This window comes from Podarcis melisellensis, assembly GCF_964234715.1.
Source record: "Podarcis melisellensis genome assembly, chromosome: 4".
NCBI classification, from domain to species: Eukaryota; Metazoa; Chordata; class Lepidosauria; order Squamata; family Lacertidae; genus Podarcis; species Podarcis melisellensis.
This window is the reverse complement of record NC_138531.1, coordinates 41,418,401-41,437,966: the sequence shown is the minus strand read 5'-3', so window position 1 is coordinate 41,437,966 and position 19,566 is coordinate 41,418,401. Positions and strand designations below refer to the sequence as shown.

Genomic DNA, 19,566 nt, shown 5'->3' with positions numbered 1-19,566 from the left:
AAGACATATATTCTTTGATATGACAAATGGTGCACTAAATTAATAATGCCTAACATCCCAACAATGTCAGTAGCAATTAAGCCTTAGAGCCCTCAAATATAAAAGGGATAAAAGCTGAAATGCATTCATTAAAAAATAAGCAGCCAGCTCATTTCCTGCCCACTCTTCCATCCTTTCTATCTTGTTTTTATCGCCTATAGTTCAACCATTTGGTTCCTAAAAACCACTCACAATAAAAAGTTGGCAAAAAAATATTTACTTCACTTTGTTCCTTATTTCCATCCTTCTAGAGATCATATTGCCTATATCTTAGCTGAAGAGGTTTTACTTGTCTTTGTTTCCTGTGCCTTCTTTTAACATGAATTATTGTAATTCATTTACCGTATCTTCTGTTGTTATCATTATTTCCAGTTGGCAACAGTAAGAAATGGGGATCAGTGGTGAGAAATTTCAGGCCCAGAGGATGAATGGGATCCCCCCCCCAACTTCTTTATCCTGCCCTCAGACCTCACCCCAGACTGCAACCCTCACCATTTGTGCATCACATTTTCCTTGAGTGCTGTTGCCTAGCTTGACTGTATTATTGAACTGTGATAATAATCTTGCAATGATGGATAGATGCATGTACATGCGCACAGAAGCCTGTGGCATTTGTGTGGCTGGAATGTAGCCTACTGAACAAAAGTTAAGAGTCACATCCATTGCTCTGCCCACCATAGGCCTGGGCCCCAAGAAGGTTTCCCTACATGGAAATGCAGCCCTTGTTCCCTGCTTTTTATATAGATGATAAATAACTTTCAGATAAATCAAAAGTTCTATAGGAAATTGGGTTACCCAGTTGTTCTGCTTACATTTTCCTACATACAAAAATCTAGAAGACCCTTCAAAACTGCTGAATACCCATGATAATCATAGCAAGGTTTGAAGACACCCATTCACACTTTTATAGCAATCATTATTGCAGACATTTAAGTAGCTTACACAAATTTAGCTCATGAAACATTTTTCAATGATAGGTGTCAAAAATAGTTTACATAAGCAGGGAACCATTACAACTCAATACTTTACAGAATCCCCAAATAACATGTTTTGCCAGGAAATTGATACCACTTGGCTCTGCCCTAAAGAGCTTACTGTCTGCAAAATACAGTGGGGAAAGGCAAAAGTTAAAGATTTGAAGATACATTCAATGTTTCTGTCATCCATTTTTTGTTCTTGAAGTACTGTTAAGAGGCATAACTTTACTGTACCATATACAGTGTAAACAAATAATGAACAAACAGCTCCATGCATGGAGAACCTTGCCATCTAAACCGACAAAGCAGCAGAAAACCAACCATAGAGGCTTGAAACATAGAAAATTTACAGTAAAATAAAATTGTTTTGGTCACATCTTAAAGGGCACTTCTGGAAGAAGAAAACAATAAAAGGAGAGCTGAATTAGGAAAGGTTTATGAATCCCAGTGAAACCATGAAGAACCAACATTAGTTACGATATGTGAGATGGAAAAAACAGCAGACAATGGTACTGAAAATGGTCTTTACCTGAACTGGTGGCACTGAGACAAGTATGAGATTACGAATGAACGGCAGTATAGTACTACAGTAGGAATGGAAGGTTTGGGCAGGGCAGAGTGCACCAAGTACAGGATGAACAAATTTTGAAAATATTTAAATAGTATCCAGTCTTAAAAAGCTTCAGGTGACATATAAAAAGTATCCATTAAAATAAAGACTTTGAGCTTTATCACATCCTGCAGTACTGCTGGTATATCAGACTTCTTTTTGTGAAAACAGAACTACTTCTTCAGCCCCACCACAACCTTGTTAACTGTTGCATAAACATTCATATCAAATATGAGGAACTTATTGTAAATATACCGAAGGAGTTCATATAAGTAACAACATTATCAATAAATCTTGCTATAACAGGGGGGAAAACATTTTCCTAAATTAACCAGGATTTTTTCCTGCATTATGTAACCAATATGGAAGTGTTTTCTTTAAGAACATTCAGCTGCTACATATAAATTTATTTTATGGGATGCAAGAAATCCACATCCCAGACCTGAACCCATTAACCTAGAAGCAACTTCATTAAATATCTGATTGCATTCAGAGCCTCTCGCTGCAATCCTACACTTACTTACCTGGGAGTAAGCACCATTGAACTCAACTTCTGAGTAGACATGTATAGGATTGCACTGTGAGCTCCTCATTAATGCGACTCAGGACGTAAAGGAGGGACACAGGTTTGCAAGGTTACCAACCTCTAGAGATACAGTACTTAAAAGAGGTAGCTTTCAACTGGTACTATTTTTTTCAATATTTCCTTAAGAATTTTATACAGTAATTATTAATATGCAATTTCCACTAGCTGACTGAAGATCACATCTACAAATAGAAGAACTAGATATGCCAAATACAGGTCTTATTCGTAGAATGTATTTCTTTCGACCTGGATGACAGTTTTGATTAACTGCGTACATCTTACCAGCCCTTCGCTTGGTTTGATGTTTGCCAGCTGGATCACTTCCAGGTGAGCAGATTGAGACACAAGAGGATCAGATGAGAGTGAGATTATGTGGTCACAGACGCTAGATAGTGTCTTACACTAGAAATAAAAAAGTGTATTTTCCATTAACAATCAAGAATATGAAAACTCATTAACACAGTGGACAGTAATCATGTTTGGCCTTTAAAATACATTATTATATATTCAGATTAAATTCCTATTTTATCTAAGTGGCAATGAATATCATTCTTTGGGGAATAAGCATACTCGTCCCTTATTCTAGAAAGATCATGATTAGAGGACAATCAAAAAAACCTCGAATTCTTCTACCTGAGCAGGACTGGTTAAAGGATTCAAATAGCATCAACATTTCTACACTTATCCCTACTTCCATGGTGGTGCCATGTAAAAAATGGTTTAAGGGCTGTTCAGACAGTCTGGACCTGACTTAGATTTTGTTCTTGGTTTTTTTCTTAAGAATACAACAAGGTACATATTTTCAGACTACAATGGCACTGTGCAATCTAGAAATATTTACATTCACTTTTTAACACCTCCTTTTCTTGTACTACTCTATCAGCACCCTCATGATGGAGAGTATTGAGGTTTTTGATTTAAATACAAATTAGAAGTTTTCCACTGACATGCACAAGATGCTGGTAAATTCTATATATACTATACTATATCTCAAATGTTCCATTTGATTTATTATTTCATGGGTGTGCAGTGCACAGCCACCTACCATTAAAGAAGATGTAGGAAATCCAGGTTAAAATATCAACCCAGTTCTCAAGTTCAGAGTAGCCTTGGGCACAGCCTTGCCTCCCTTGTTGGATTGCTGTGAGGTTAAAGCAACTAGCTAAATCCAAAATTCCACAAAGAGAAGGCTGCTTACAAAATTTGATTTTTTTTTCTCCCGACCTTGACACAGCCTTCTCAATGGACACTTTTGAAAAGCATGGGCTGTGGCATAGGGGCTTCAGGGGAAAAGTTATCTACCAGCAATCAAGCAGAGGTACTATATGTTAGAGGTACTCTATGTTAGAGGTACTATATGTTAGACAAGGAATTGGGACTAGAGCTATACTTACATTATTTACAGCCACTAGTTTACCAGAATCCATATCACAGTACAGAATCAGATTAATGCATATTATAAGCACGCATATACACACTGTCTTTCAAAATATAAGAGAAGGAGGAAGTGAGTCCTTGCTTCATAGAAGACACAAAGATTGGAGAGAAACCAGGAGGAACTACAAATCTATGATTCTATGAAGCAGAGGGGAGTAGAATGCACAAACAGGAGGAAAGGGAAGCAAGAAACTCTGTGGATTAATGAGGATTAATGTGAATATTTATAAAAAGAGCCAGAAAGAGTGGGAAGAATGGTCTCTCTATTGTTAGGAAGTAAGGACACCCTTTAGGGCTCTGATGGCTCTCATTGTAAGAGAAAGCTTCATACCATATTTGACTATTTGATTACTTTTGCACTTTAAAAGATAATGTTCAAGATAATGCTGAAGTGATCAAAGACTATTAAAGGAAACAAGAGGGATCTGAAAGAAAATGTTGCACTGTGCTATTCCCTTTTTCAGGATAAACCATTATATTTCTCTTCTTCCTCCAACAGTCAGCCAGCTTTGTGGTCACTAAGCATATACAATTCTCACTGAGCTGTTTTTTGGGGGTGGGGGCCTGCAACCCTTGTCAGCCTGCATGGTGCAGTTTTTGTTCCTATAAGAATTGGCACTCAAATAATTGAGTTCATTATAAGCATATATTCTTTTAAAAATTCTACTTACCACATGAAGAATTTTGTTCTCTGTTTCATATACTGTGCAATCCTGAAAAAAAACAAAATTAACAGAGTACATCAAATATTACAGAAATAATATTTTTGTGCTCCAATGATATGTTTAAATCTAGAAACAAAGGAATGATTTTAATTGTTCATAGACTTTTGCAAACATCCTCTCTCCCAACTGTATTCATATAGAAATAATGTCCATGTCACCTCCCCACATGTGCATGCATGCATCTTTCCTTCACCATTCTTTTCAATTCCTTCTATCACTGGTTTATTTATTCAATAATCAGAGGCAGGACTGGGGACAGGGGACACAGCAGGAGCACAGGGGATACTCATGTACCAGAGTCCAAGCCAGTAGGGCCCCCAGGCTCTTAGATTTTTCTTTTTGAATAAGTCAATCAAACGTTTATAAAGAAAATTGGAAAGCACAATGTAGAAGCACCATTCTAAGGCTCCAGATACAGAAAAACTACTGTTGCTAAGCTCACTTAACCACTTAGGGTAGAATTAAACACTGCAATATCACAATTTTTTTTCTCAGTAGAAAGGAAGCCTACATTTTTAGGCCATTTTATCCACAATGAAGAGTAAAACAAACCTATCTTTCATCTTTAACATTTTTTAATGGTAGCACTAATAGAGACATGTTGGTGCCATCCATTGCTCCAAAGTTAGCATAAGTTTATTTGTATCCTATGCTGGCAAGTCTTGATAAATCTTGCAGGAACTTTAGGTAATATGGCAAGGACTACAGAGAAACTGGTGGTCATTCTGGGTTAATTTGAAGAGACCAGTGGCACTTAAACAATGATGAATTTTAATATATGCTTTTCTTTTTAATATATGCTTTATAATATGCTTTATTTGTTAAAGACAAAGTAAAACACGGTTATCCTTCTGGAATTTTTCCAGGAGAGGTATTTTAGCAGGCCTTTTTTCATGGCAAAAAGAATTCCTTTCATGAGCTGGCATGTCAGAAAGAAATTACTTTAGACTACAAATCAAGGATTAAAGCTGTATTATTGGTGTACAGATGTATTTCTTATTAAGGATACTTAATAAGCACACTTTTTACTTACTCGAAGTGGAGATGAAGTATGGTGTGATTGTTTGGGAGACACGGTTTACAACCAAGGGTTGCAATTCCTCAGAAGTAACTTTTTACCAAAACAATTCTTAAAACAAAACTGCTGTGAATCACCAACAAATAAAGGCAAACTAGCCAGAGAAATGTTTCTAGGAAATTTAGGCTGCAATGCTATACCAACTTACTAGAGGGGAAAATCACACTTAATTCAGTGTGACTTACAACTGAGTAGATGTGATTACGACTGCACTGTGAGTCGTTGTAGTCACACTTGTGCTAATGTAGGGAACAGATGAGCCAATCTGATCTGGTGGAAGGGAAACACAACATTTTCTTTGTGCACATGCATTTTAATTCTGAGAAAATAGATCAAAGCACCACCACTCTTCTAGCACAAGTTTGGGGGAAGTACATAGAAGGCAGCCAACAAACAAACAAACAAAACCCCTAAGAAAATAAAAAGAATGCCCTTTCTTCTGCATTTATTTTTGAGTGCCCAATTCACCATAATCATGTTCCTCAGAATACAACCTGATGGGAATCCAGAACACAGGGCGGAAAGTTGGGTCAATTATAGCTCAGGCAAAGCTCAAGACTTACCAAGAAGATTTTATAACATGAGCACAAGTGAGCATAATTCAACCATGGAGCAAGTTGCATTAAGTGCTATAAGGAGGATGGGACTTCTGACTTATAAAATTATGAGCAAAGACCTGTTAACAGCATACACTTTGAAGTAATGGGAATCTGAGGGTCCCCAAAGCAGTTTAGGACACAGAAAAGTTCTTGTTTAGCTCACTGACTGTGTTCAAAACCTTCCTGCTATTTCCAGAAGTCTCAAATTCAAACAGAATAATTTGAAGGAATGTGAACAACATTTGCTAATGTCACAGTTGGCTTCAACAGTGAATTTATTATCCTTGCAATGTCAGTAGTATATCTAAAAATAAATGTAAAGTATTTGCAGGTGCACCAGGTTTTAGGATTAAGTGCTTCTAGTCATAAATGTGCTTTCAGCAACCGGTCTTCTGTCCTAGCTATCAGTATACACAATGAAAGGAAAGCAACTTTCAGTGCTTGCTATGAAATATAAGTATGAAAGTTGCTCCTTTACAGGGCTCTAAATATCTAGCCTCATGCATCCTTCAACACAGCTAGAGCTTCACTACTGTTATGGACTCCCACCTCTTCTAAACTTTTTTATGGTCAGTGTTCAAAACACCCATTGTTCTAGGTGCATTTTGTGACAGGGAATTTCATTAGTGCAAGCAGTTTCTGAGCTCTGGGTGCAGTACTGCACCTAAGATTTCAGATTAAAACTGAAAAGTGGAAGGAAAGGAAGACCATTTTCTGCCTCCCCACTTCAAGCTACTCTCTAGAGGCCCTTTAAAGAATATTAGGAGAGTGGGCAGGGGAAGGACTAGACCACGGGAAAAATGAACGTAATATTTTAGCTACAGTTCATTCATTTTCGTCTTTGTATTCTAGTTATTAAAAAGTGTGCCTAGACATTCCGTTGTTGCGCCCATAATCTAGGTTTAACGTGCCATTTAGCTCCTAGCTTTCATATCTCAGTTTCTAACACTGGTTAAGGTCCTTTCCCCACAAAAAAAAACTCTACCTAAACACAATATAATGCAACAGAAGAGAATTACCTAAGACGTAGCTATTTAAATTCAAGTACAGCTCCTTCAGTTTTAGCAGTTTAGAAACTGTGATGCCAGTATCCATGGGAACTACATAGTTTCAAAGAAACAGTAAGCATTTTGTTTGTGTAAATTACTCGGAATGGATAGCACTGAATGAAGTTTTCGAAAAGCAAAATACAAACTCACATTATCAATATATGAGGAAAAGAAGTGCATGATGTAAAAAAAAAGGTTTGAACAATCCAAAACTGAGCTAGAATCATGAGAGCTTCAGTATCTGAGGGAACTGTGATTTATACAGCAGCAACTCAAGACCATGGGCCAAGACTGACACCATAACACAATATACGAAGTGGAGCCAACAGCATAGAGTACAGGCCAAAGACATCAGCCCTGCTAAATACTGCACAGGACATATTTTATTAAAAATATATGTTCATAAAATCCTTCTCTGTTGCAAAAAAAGAGACCTACAAATGACAGTCATGCTTGAAAAATACAGCATATCTTAAAAACAATTATGTGGACCAGAATTCAGGGCCAGGCAGTCACACAGCATGTATCTCCAATGTCCCACTGGACATTCCAATGTTCTATCATTGGAATGACCGCTCCCTACATCAAATGGGGGGTGCCTTTTGCGTGGTCGCGCGCAGCCCCCCAGATCCTATGTGGCCATATAGCCTGGTTTCACCCACCTCAGGCTGGATATCTGGAGGTCTCCACCTACCTTAAGCAGTTACCCAATCCCACCTGGGGAGGAGTTGCCAGGGGACCTGGCCAGGTAGGGAGAGGGACCGCCATACCCACACAATAGAGGGCGGATCTTACCTGGGAATCGCCAGTTGGCTCCAGAGCTTCTCCCAACCTGCCCTCCCACATTTAAGCCTTCCTTTGCAGGTTAACCTCTTCTCCACAGGTACACAGGTGCTGCTACAGCATGGTCGCTGTTGAAGGGCTGGAGAGGAATTTTCCTGCATTGGCAGGTTTTGCCTTCCTTGTAGCAAAATGTCACAACTTTGGCAGTTTCAGGCATTGGGTGGAATCCTTTATCTTCACTTAATGGGGGTGGGCGTGAAGCGGTAACCTCCGCCCCCGCCCCCCACTGTGGTGATCCCAGGGTCCCCTGTTAAAGGGGTTGTTCTGAGGGGAAGCATTGGCCATACGCCAACTGGATGTAATTGCTTTCCCCTGTGAAGAGGGGTGGGCTCTCTGCTTGAACATATGTTCTCCAGAGCCAGCCCAATCCCCACCCACTCTGGATAACCCTGATGTTCCCCAGATCCCCAGCCAGGGACTGGGAGGGATAAACACCCAATGCCTAAGCCAAGGTCTCCCTACATCTGAAACTTTAATAAAGTTGTGGCCAATTTTATTCCCACAGCATATTGTCTTGAGTCGTTATTCCACTCAGGAGTCGCCTGGGGTTGGGGGGGACTCCGTCTGTCCACGCAAAAGCACCTTGCGTGAAATCTTGCAGAGAGGACAGGATTATGTGGAAGGAGACAGGCCTCAAGTTATCCTGCACCTAGAATATTTAGAGCATTAAAGGTAATAACCAGTACCTTAAATCGCACCTGAACATGCAGCTGTTGTAAAAGTACCGGTAAGTACTATCTGCATCCAGTTGTCAGTGTTCACCAAAACCTTTTCTGGTGCTTTGTAGACCAACTGAAATTTCCAGAGACTCTTCAAAAGGAGCCCCACACAGAGCACACTGCAGTAATATTTGGTGTAAATAAGGGATGTGCCACTATGTGCACCAGCATAAACTGGACAAAAGCACCCCTGACCATGGCCTCTACTGAGCACCTAGAAGCGAAGTTGAATGTAGGAGTATTCCTAAACTGAGTGTTCAAGGGTGTACTACCCTATCCAAAACAGGGTTAATTCCTATTCCTAGTTCCTTTCCCCCCTAGCCAAGAACACTTTTGTCTTGCTAGAGTTAAGCTTCCATTAACTACCTCTAATCTAGCCCATTATCATCTCTAACCACTCACTAAGTAATGCAACAACTTGCCAGAAAACAAACAAGTGTTTTTCAGGACATCTTTGCTTCTTTCACTCTGTACCTTGAAGGCAATATATTAATAATATTACAAGCACTGGTGCTCCTTCCCCCTCATTTACAGTAGATGCACTGCAGTAGCCAAGCAATGCACCCCCCATTGAAAACTATTTATTAATGATCTTAATATTTGAAACTGTGTATTTTTTGTAAGGCCCTAGATATTTTCCCTAGCATATTCCTCATTTCTTAATTCTTTTTGCAACAAATAGTTATTTAGTGGGATGTTAAAAAAAAGAATTATACTTTTTTTCTCCCAGTGACCCATCTACCATTTCCAATGAATTTTACTGATATTCTTCTAATAAATATGTATTCAATGTGTTACTTGCAAAAGGAATCCTTTCTGTGCACATTGACCTCTTTCACTGATAATTTAATGAGTTACTCTCCCCCTCCCCAGTTTTACTCTGGCCTCCATAATCCGCAATATTCACCACATGTCAAAGTTTGTGTTTTATGATGAATCTCAAAGATAATCTATGCTACTTTAAAATCAGTGGGAAATGGTACAGCATGAAGATTAAGGACTCACATTTCTACAAATCATTTTTATTAAAGTCTTGTTTAAAAAATGCAAATAGCTGCCAAGTTGAATGTAACTTTGTCCTATTTCTAAACAGTTTTTCACATTATTACTGATAGCCAGTACTTTTTGGGGGGGGGGTACTCAATGATACACAGTACTAGCATCTCTTTTTGTTACTGTTAAAAAGTGTGGCACTCACTGTTACAACTTCATGGTGAGTACTGGCACCTGTTTTTCTAGAAAAAAAAGTACTGATAGCATTACCAATTAACAGCAAAATCCTATGCACATTGCTCAGAAGTACATCCCACTCAGCTCAGTGAAACTTACTCCCAAGTGTGTACAGGATTGTGGTCTATTTCAACAATGAACTCAATAGGTTTTGCTGTCTTTGGCTGTTTTAAGAATTCTAGCCTTGTTCTTATTTTTATCTTTTAAAAGTAATCTTTCTATGTACAGTATTATGGTTGGAACATACAATGAAAATAAAAAACCCTATTCTTTAACACTGCCTCTACCTTGGAAAGCAGGGTGAGTTGTTCTAATGTTATTGTTGTCTCCTTAGTTATTATACCGGAAAATCAATATAGTAGTTTCAAAAATAATAATAATAAATGAAATAACTAATGCAAGCACGCGTACACATATAAACACACACTTAAATACATTCCTCAGTGCCAAAAATAAATAAGCAAATTTAATCCTATTATTTGTTTATTTTAATTCAATAGAAACAAAAATATGCCCTAGAAATGTGAACAAACAAGTTCACAATCTTAAACTCAAAGAGCTGTCTTGAAACATAAATCCATATATGCATACAACTAGAAAATATAAATTCTCCATATTGTTAAGGTTTACAATTAAAATAATCCTCACCGTAAAGGAAAATGGAAAAAATAAGAAAATATTGGCATATCCAATGTTTCATGCAGCCACCAGGTAAAATTGCTGTATTGTTTTTCTAAATTTATGACAGCATGCTCTACTTAACAACAGCAGCAGCCATGCACAACTGTAGACACATCTAAAGCACCCATGCTCAGTCCACTAGATCCTTTTTCACCAATACAGGACAAATATAGATTATGTTTCCAAACAGCAAGTTACTATTGTTTCCTCAAAATATCCAGCTAGAGGATAATCTATCATCCACTAAGGCAAAAGTGGCACATGTCTTCAGTTCCATAAAGCTTGAGCCACTGAGAAGGGACTGGAATAATACGACCATATTCAGAGGGATAATGTTTATTCTCTCTGTTGTAGCAACTGCTATGAGCTGTGCTACATGTTATATGATTTTTTATTGTACTTTTAAAGACATACCACAGATTACCAGTTTGGGAACCCCTGCTGTATGGTTTTGGGGACAGCATGCAAAGATCTGCACCAGGATTAAATAATGGCTCAAAGCAAAATCACAGTATACCCATTTTATCATATGGCTCAGTCTCCTTCTGAGTCTTGCAAATATATATCTTGCAAATATATATCTACATCACATCAGTGGCGGAACTTCATTCTCCGGCACCGGGGGAGGGGGCAGAGAGCAGGCGGGGGCGGGGCTGGCACGTGTCCCAGGGGTGGGGCACGCTGCCCACAGGGGTGTGGCATGCTGCCTGCAGAGGCGTGCCACCCAGCATGGGCAGGGGGCGCAACTGCGATGGCACCCCACCTGGATTATGCTGCCGGGGGCGGTGCGCTCCCCCCCCACTCCTCTTCCTCTGCCAGTGCATCACATCCATTTAGCTATCCAAAACTTCCAAACAACTAAATTTATCCAGCTTCATCTGGTACGCCAGCTGATACCCTACCTGCCTGCACCCTGTCTTGCCAGAGTGGTACATGCTCTGGTTATTTTCCACTTGGACTACAGCAGTGCGCTCTATGTGGGGCTTTCTTTGAAGGTGACTTGGAAACTACAACTAATCCAGAATGTGGCTGCCAGAATGGTGACTGGGAGTGGCTGCCAGGACCATATAACATCGATCCTAAAAGATCTACATTGGCTCCCAAGTATGCTTCTGAGCTCAATTCAAAGTGTTGGTGCTGATCTTTAAAGCCCTACATGGCTTTGGCCCGGTATACCTGAAGGAGTGTCTCCACTCCCATCATTCAACCTGGACACTGAGATCCAGCTTTAAGTGCCTTCTGGCAGCTTCCTCATTGAGAGAATTGAGGTTACAGGAATCCAGGCAGAGGGCCTCCTTGGTAGTCACGCCCACCCTGTGGAATGCCTGCCTGTAATATGTCAAGGAAATAAACTATATGACTTTTAGAATACATCTGAAGGCAGCCCTGTATAGGGAAGGTTTTAATGTTTAATGTTTTCCTGTGTTTGATGTTTTAATTTGTTAGAAGTTACCCAGAATGGCTGGCGGCATATAAATATAAATTATTATTATCCTACCTATCTAGTTATTCCAGGACCTACCTACTTAGTTCCTCACTCCTTGTTTCTTGCTTGTCCCATGTGAATTCTACCACCGCCATAGTATTTGAAATACAACAAACTTGTGAGAAACTGTACAGAAATGCATTACAGTAATTTTCATATATCTTTCTCCTAATGAAATGAGGTGAATATGTGGGAAATAACTGAAGGCACTCACACCTACACTAAACTTACAGATGGAATTCTATTGCATTATCTACATAAATGTCAGCTGAAATGTCTAGCAAGTAGGTGAAGATGCCCACACAGCTGTCTCCCAGGGCAATATTCTTTCCCTGTTGAAGTATGAGAAGGCACTAATAAGCATTAAGACAAATAAATGTGATCTTTAAACCACAGGAAAAGCTACTAGAAGCCTCTCTCTTTTCTACAAATGGAATTTTTAAAAATTAAACTTTTAACTTATGAAAAGACCTTGACTATACATATAATTTATTATATAACTTGTGAAAAGGCTCTTGTTGCCAGGGAGATAGACTTAGGACAACCAGTGTTGCCAGGGAGATAGACTTAGGACAACCAGTTCTATGCACAATGTTTATAGCAATGTGGAAACCAATCAGATTTTTGTACATGCTGCTTTTCAAATATATATATAGAAACAGAAAACACAAAGCCCTTTTCCTCCACCTGAAGCAGTATGAGCAAGGTGTTTGTGGGAGCAAGACGAATAAAAATAACATTTCACCACTCTGCTGTTCTGAAACCCCTAATCAACAAAAAGTAGATGAGGCTTTCAACACCTATCTGCAAGAGTGTGGAATCAACATGGGCTTTGTGATTAGATTCCAAAAGGAAGCCTTGGAAGCATTTGGATGTGAAGAAAAAACAACAGACCCTAATCTAGAAATCTCCCTCCCTCCCTGCATACATCTTAAGGTATGTTAGGAAGCTGCAGCACTATTTTGTCAGGGAAACAAGTCAAGAAGAGACAACCCATGCTTTCCTAAGTACCCATATTAAGTACCAGCCTGAATGGAATGTTTCACTGACACTTTTACATAGAAAGGAGCATAGTTCAGGAGATGGCTTCAAGAACACATGATCCCCTGAGAAGTACACAATTATGCACATAAAGATTTCTGTTATGGGAATTATATCAAATGTGTTGAAGAAATTATGTGCAGACATCAGTAGGAACTTTCATGTGTGGGTATTATTATTATTATTGCTATCTTGCCAAAATGGCTTCTATATATATGTATAATATGAATTGTAGGGAAAGACTTATAAAATGTATTTAACTAACAATAATTTATTGAACTTATTTATAAAGGACTATAATTGAAATAAGTATGGCAGCTCTAAAACCTTAATACATTTTGTCAAAATGCAACTATAAAGTAAATGTGTCCAAGAAGCCCCAAACCACCATATTTCTCAAGCACAGTGAACAAGTAATAATTAAACCGAGAGATCCATGCAGCAGACCCAATACATTTTATACATGCCTTCAAACATAAGAATGAATATAAGAACAATTGCATAATCCCTGCCATTATTTAATTTTATATAATCTCCATGCAGTCAAAGTAATCTTCCAAAAGTAGTCCTTCAGATAAATTCTGTCATAAATCTCAAATGCTATGAACTAAAAACAGGTATGTGATACCTTCAATATTAACTATAAATTTTGATGACGTATGATAGTCCCCAATTAGCATCACAACACTTCTAAATGTAAACAATAAAACATGGGTATTTAATTTAAATTGTATAATGAAAAATACACAAAATTTACAAGACAATTATTGGTATTATCCTATGCAATGGAAATCTGCCTGCACAATGGGACTTCCAGTTTCCTTCTCCCACCCCTGGCATGCCCCCCAAATCTGCTCCAGAATGTCCCTCAACCTTCCAGAGCAGATTGTGTGCAGGAATGTGCAGGGGGCTGCAACAGGGGGATGAACAAGAACGCTAGCTGCATAAGAAAGCACTACTTGCACTAACTGAATCTCACCCTCTGTCCAGCCACAGCCTGTCCAGGCTGTTTGTATTATAATAAATGCATGTTCAATGAAATCAACATTACTTGTAGGTAACTTATCTTCAATAAGTAGGGGCCAATTTTGCACGTGCAGAAGCAATCTTTCAAACATGCCAAAGGGGCATGAGTAAAAATGAGACACTGACTAATGTATAATAAAATACAGATGGGAGACAGCTATGATCATTATGGCCGATTTTTCTCCACTTTGGTCCCACTCACTTGTAAACTAATATGTTCATATGTTAGTGTTAAACTGCCTGGTAATACTGTTCCTTCTTTATATTCTTTAATAAATAGATCAACAGTGAATATTAATTCCTTCCACTCCAGATAAGTCAAATGTGCAAATTAATAAATTGCCTTCTTATACTGTTATAGGTGAATAGCCATAAAAACATGATACTGTTCTACTGTATATTGGGGAGGGGGATTAGATTTTTATTTAATAAATGTATATCCTGCCTTCTAAATAATTTCTCACAAAGTGGTAAATGAAACATCTCTAAGATACTGGAAATGAATTATTTAATATTAAGTAAGAATTCCCAAAAATACAAAATTTCCTGACACATTCTTCCTCTCCTCTCCCTACAAGAAAATTAACATAAAATGAAGTATTCTAAAATTACCAGGCAGGAATTGGCACTGTAGATATCTTAATTATTAAGCAAATAAAAATGGTTTGACTGTAGAGGAAACCTCTGTTTACAATATTACACAGAATGCTTCTTTTAAAATAAAATTAAACAAGATATGAAGGTGACCTCATACCTGCTGTACAATAGTTGTTAATTCAAGACAGAGCTGTATGACATTGTTCCTTGTTACAGAATAATCTGTCACAGCAGCAAAAGGTGATCTGAAAAAATGAAAAAGTTTAATAAAATGAAATCATGGTTTCTCTTTAAGTACTAAGTATACACAGACGACTTCAACAATAGCATTTATGAAAAACAAATATGCTACAGTTATATATAACACACCAGACATAGGGAAACTCAGCCCTCCAAATGTTTTGAGACTACAATTCCCATCATCCCTGACCACTGTTAGCTAGGGATGATGGGAGTTGTAGTCCCAAAACATCTGAAGGGCCGAGTTTCCCTATGCCTATAATACACTGCTTTGAAAGCAGTTACAGTACAAGATCATTACATGTAGCCATTGCTGAAACTTATTCCTTTGAAGTGTTTTATATTCATAGGGTTCTATGACATTTTGAATTGTCAGAACGTAATAAGGGTATTAACATCCTATGGCTTTTGAAGTTTTCCAAATGGATAAAAATGGCTATCTACAATATTTGTGTATTTTGGAGAACATTGAAAGAGAAAAAGTATCTTCTACCCTGTAGCTGCAACTAAATTTGAAGGGAGAAGATTAACCATACCCTCCAACCACTAGGCAAAACCGGTTAATAACCAGAAAAGAAGAAACACAATGGTCCCCAAAGAGAACAAAAGACAACATTTGTGCAGATGCAAATTTCTCTCATGCTATTCTTTGCTACTCTAATACAACATTATTTACATCCCAAGGCAGGAATGTTGCATCATTTATTGAACTGATTTAGGCTGCACTATGAAACACAGCACTATGATTGACCTTAAATGAAAGAAATGTTTTTTTCTTCATATAAAGGGACATTGGAAATTTTAATTACACAACTTCTACTAAGAGTGAATCTTTCTGCTTATGATCCTTGAACCTGAGGGACTCATTTGTTATTTTTTACTTTTACTACCCATATAAAAATCAGATGTGTACATGTGATAACCCTATCCCTCCCCCTCTGTAGTGCCCCTTTTGATTAAGTTTACAGACATTGACTTCTCAAGGCCACCCAGCAAACTTTGTGACTGAGTAGAGATTTTCCTTTAGATTTGTCAGCCCAAGTGCATTCTACACCTGGAACTGGAACCTGCTGCATACTAATGCAGTGCCCAATGTTCCTCTTCACTGTTGCACTGTATGCCCACCTCTGTGGTGCCCCATTCCATTATCCTACGTTTCTTCCCCCACCCCCAAACTGTCATAGAGCATTTCAAGGTCACTCAGCACATTCATTGGCTTGTTCTGGGGGGGGGGGTGTTCAAAAGCCTTTTTGTACTTCTGCAAAACCTCTTTTGAAAACAGAGGAGAAGGGAGAAAATGAACATGAACATTTTAGCATGGGCACAATATTAACCACAACACATGCCAGAAACGTAGAACATTTCCCAGCCATCATCAGTTATGTCTCCTTCTGGATTTTTCTACAGCACTAACGACAATTCTTCCCCATTCTGACTTGTAACTTCCATTCAAAGCACTTTAATCTTCACCATTATCTATATTATAAACTACCACAGTTGTTTGCCTTTTGAGCTTTTTAGCATGCTCTACTAGAAAAAGGGAAAATGGGAAAAAAGATTTATCTCAGACAATCAGGTAAACAGTGTTTGGTTCTGGGGCTCTCATGAGTACTTTTCTATAAAATGACACAGCAGAGGATAGCTACAAAAAGAATCATGTGGAGTGAAATTCTAAGCCAGATTATTTTAAACCCTTTCATACATGACTTCCAAACTATAAAGAATTGTATATTAAGCTTGCTCAAGACTTTCCATCTCAATGATATTTTTTAAAAGACATTTCTTTGAGAAGTTCCTAGTCCTATTCTTCAGGTTACGTGGTTCTCTTCTCACCCTTTAAATTTGTTTCACATGGAAATATGAAGCATTTGTAAAAATATTCTCCTGCCATCTCCCCTCACTTGTATTCAACACTAAAAGCATGGAAAGATGGAAAAAATAACAGAAATCTCAGAGGAAACCAGTGAGTTGAAGGAAGGGTGAGGTGTAATGCTGCTGCCAAATGGAGCAGATTTAAATACTGCACTGAAATGGCTGTTTCAACAGGTGGACCAGGAAAGAGTGAAGTGGTCCTAAAGAAAGCAAGTTTTTTTTTAAAAAAGAGAACCTTATAAATATTCATCTCATTCTTAACATACTCCACAGCACATTAGCTTTGGAGGCTTTAGGGTTTTAGATTGGGGGAAGCATGAAGACAAAAATGAGACCACTAACGCCAATTATGCAAAAAGAAAGCAGTATTACTTGGCATGAGAAGGAGGAAAGAACAGGATATATAAGAACAGTTAGCAACCACAGCTTCTAAAACAACTTTCTTCCACAATAGTAGGTACACAAGATGGATAACGTTACTGTCCATGGTAAATCACTTTCATTTTTGCCCTTTGGTATCTTGTTAAAATGTTGTTATTTTGAGTTTCTTGCATTGTCATATTTTAAGATTCACACACATGATTAGTAAGGTACCATGCAGTGCACAACCTACTATTCCAAACACTGCAGCTGCTAAACTACAGCATTGGGCTTCTGATAACATATTGTAGATCAAATATCCTATTATCTTCTGAAAAACTGCAGGGTCTTGAAGAGTAAATTGATAAAGCATATAGCTGTATAGATCCTTTAACAATGGGATAGCAAGCTTGGGCAATGCTCTGTTACATGTGTGTCCCTACAGTGGCAAAATGTTGTTAGGTATGGGATAAAGACAGGTCACCACTAACCAAAATGATTAATCAGCACCACTAATATGCAATATAAAGTTACTGAGTCTTCAAGAAAAGCAATGGAGAAGATTGAGACTTCATTTGGAAGTTCATCTCTTGAGAGATAAAGAAAGACACAGAGATGCAGGTCTTTCTAATAGTAGGCCTAATGGTAAGCAGAAGCACACACAATAAACAGGAATGTAATTCACTTCCAAATTCATCTACTCTTTCCTTGAAGACTTCCCCACTAAATACTGAGGCCATATTTAAATGAAAGAATGAGCAGGCAGAGTAATCCATGCCTGGGTCACATCCATATGGGATTTTTATAACATGTTGTAAACAGGATATTGACTGGAGTTGGGTGCTTGGAGCATATTACCCCAATCATATCATTATCTTAGCTCTCAATTGGTTACAGGGGATAATTCAAACTGGCAATATTTACATCTTTAATACTCTAAGCCAAATAAATATGAAGACCCACCTTTGAATATTTGTTTCTTTTCCCATTTTTACATTTACCGGTAATAGCTACCATGGATATGTGGTTCAGAATTTCAATCCACAGAACACAAACAATGGTACCAATGAAGCTTTTTTTTCTGGGCTAATAGTAGATCAGGATCATGGCAAGGGAAGAAAGGGTTAACCCATGCATTCTGGTCCTAATGAAAATAAAATAGCATTGATTGCATGTAACAAATTTGCCTTCATACCTAGTTAGCCCTTCATATGAGCCCTACCTGCACTGCCAGTTCTTCCTTGGAAGAACATCTAGGTGTGCCTTGGAATGCAGCAGGTAGCTATAAGCCTTGTGTGCTAAGTTCCATATTTTAGGCAGTTGGCCCCAAAGGCTATCATTCCTTTGCATTTGGGGGTTTTCTGGATGACCTATCTCTGTAGCTTTAATATTTTTATTTGATTTGGGGGAATGTGGTTTTTCAAACTGAAAAATAAGATACACATTTCAGTGAAATAAAAATACATATGTTTCAATGAAACAAATAATAAGAAACAAAGTACCAAGAGCTGTCATTATTTTGCTCCTTCCTAATGGGTGAAGACATATATTCCAAATATGGCAGAAGTTGTTTCAACATACTTTCTTTGCATTCTGAGGATTTGTCTTCAGGAGAGAAAACTTGTGTTCAGACAGTTTCTACCACACTTGCAGATCCAGACCGAATATTGTGATAGTTCCTCTTTTTTTTTTTAAAGCAGGTAACTTCTACTTGCAGGTATAACTTTATAATATAGTGTTCTAACAAACAGCATATGAACATGTAGGTGAATGTGCATGACTAAAATGGTCATCCATGAAAGTCCTGAAATTACCTGTCTAGCCAAGCCAGGAGACTTTTTGCTGCTCCAATCAGATCCACCACTGAGGTAAGGAAATCATTTGGTAATTTTCTGCTGGTTCTGCCATCATAGTGACCACTTCTCCTTCTTCCCGTGATAAAGTTCTGAAGGTTTTTGGCAGACGCATTTAGCTTGTGAGAAAGTGTCTTTAGGTTTTCAGTTTCCAGTCCATAGTTCTGCATTTAAAAGAAATCGGGAAAACAGTTAGTTCTTCATCTTTATAGAAAGCACTACAAAACCCCAAGAATGGTTAAAATCTAAGCATACATGGCAAACTGCTTTAAAAAGTCCTTGCATGCTTTGTTTCCAAAATAATACTGACACAGACTTGGGCAAAAGTCTATGTAATCTTTATCTAGGGAAACAAACAAGTGTACTTTTCTGATATCCTGTAAAGCAATTTTAAGCCTTTAATCAATTTAACCTCTCTATAGACCCACTTTCATCTGTGTGACATAAGAAATGATCTGCTCTGTCAATACAGGAAACTGAATCTTGAATCTCATGTAAACTAAACTATATCTATTAAA

The 19,566-nt window shown here is 38.0% G+C and overlaps 1 protein-coding gene across 5 annotated transcripts in view; it reads right to left on the bottom strand.

The window, feature by feature from the left end:
* CNKSR2 (connector enhancer of kinase suppressor of Ras 2) overlaps nucleotides 1-19,566 on the bottom strand; it is a 240,891-nt gene that overhangs the window by 91,427 nt on the left and 129,898 nt on the right. For all 5 annotated transcript variants that reach the window (XM_081909170.1, XM_081909169.1, XM_081909171.1 and 2 more), the window contains 4 exons: nucleotides 19,010-19,212; nucleotides 14,881-14,968; nucleotides 4,321-4,362; nucleotides 2,495-2,614 (listed from right to left, as the gene is read on the bottom strand). In XM_081909170.1, coding sequence (XP_081765296.1) covers nucleotides 2,495-2,614; nucleotides 4,321-4,362; nucleotides 14,881-14,968; nucleotides 19,010-19,212 — 453 coding nt within the window. The remainder of the gene's footprint in view (nucleotides 1-2,494; nucleotides 2,615-4,320; nucleotides 4,363-14,880; nucleotides 14,969-19,009; nucleotides 19,213-19,566) is intronic.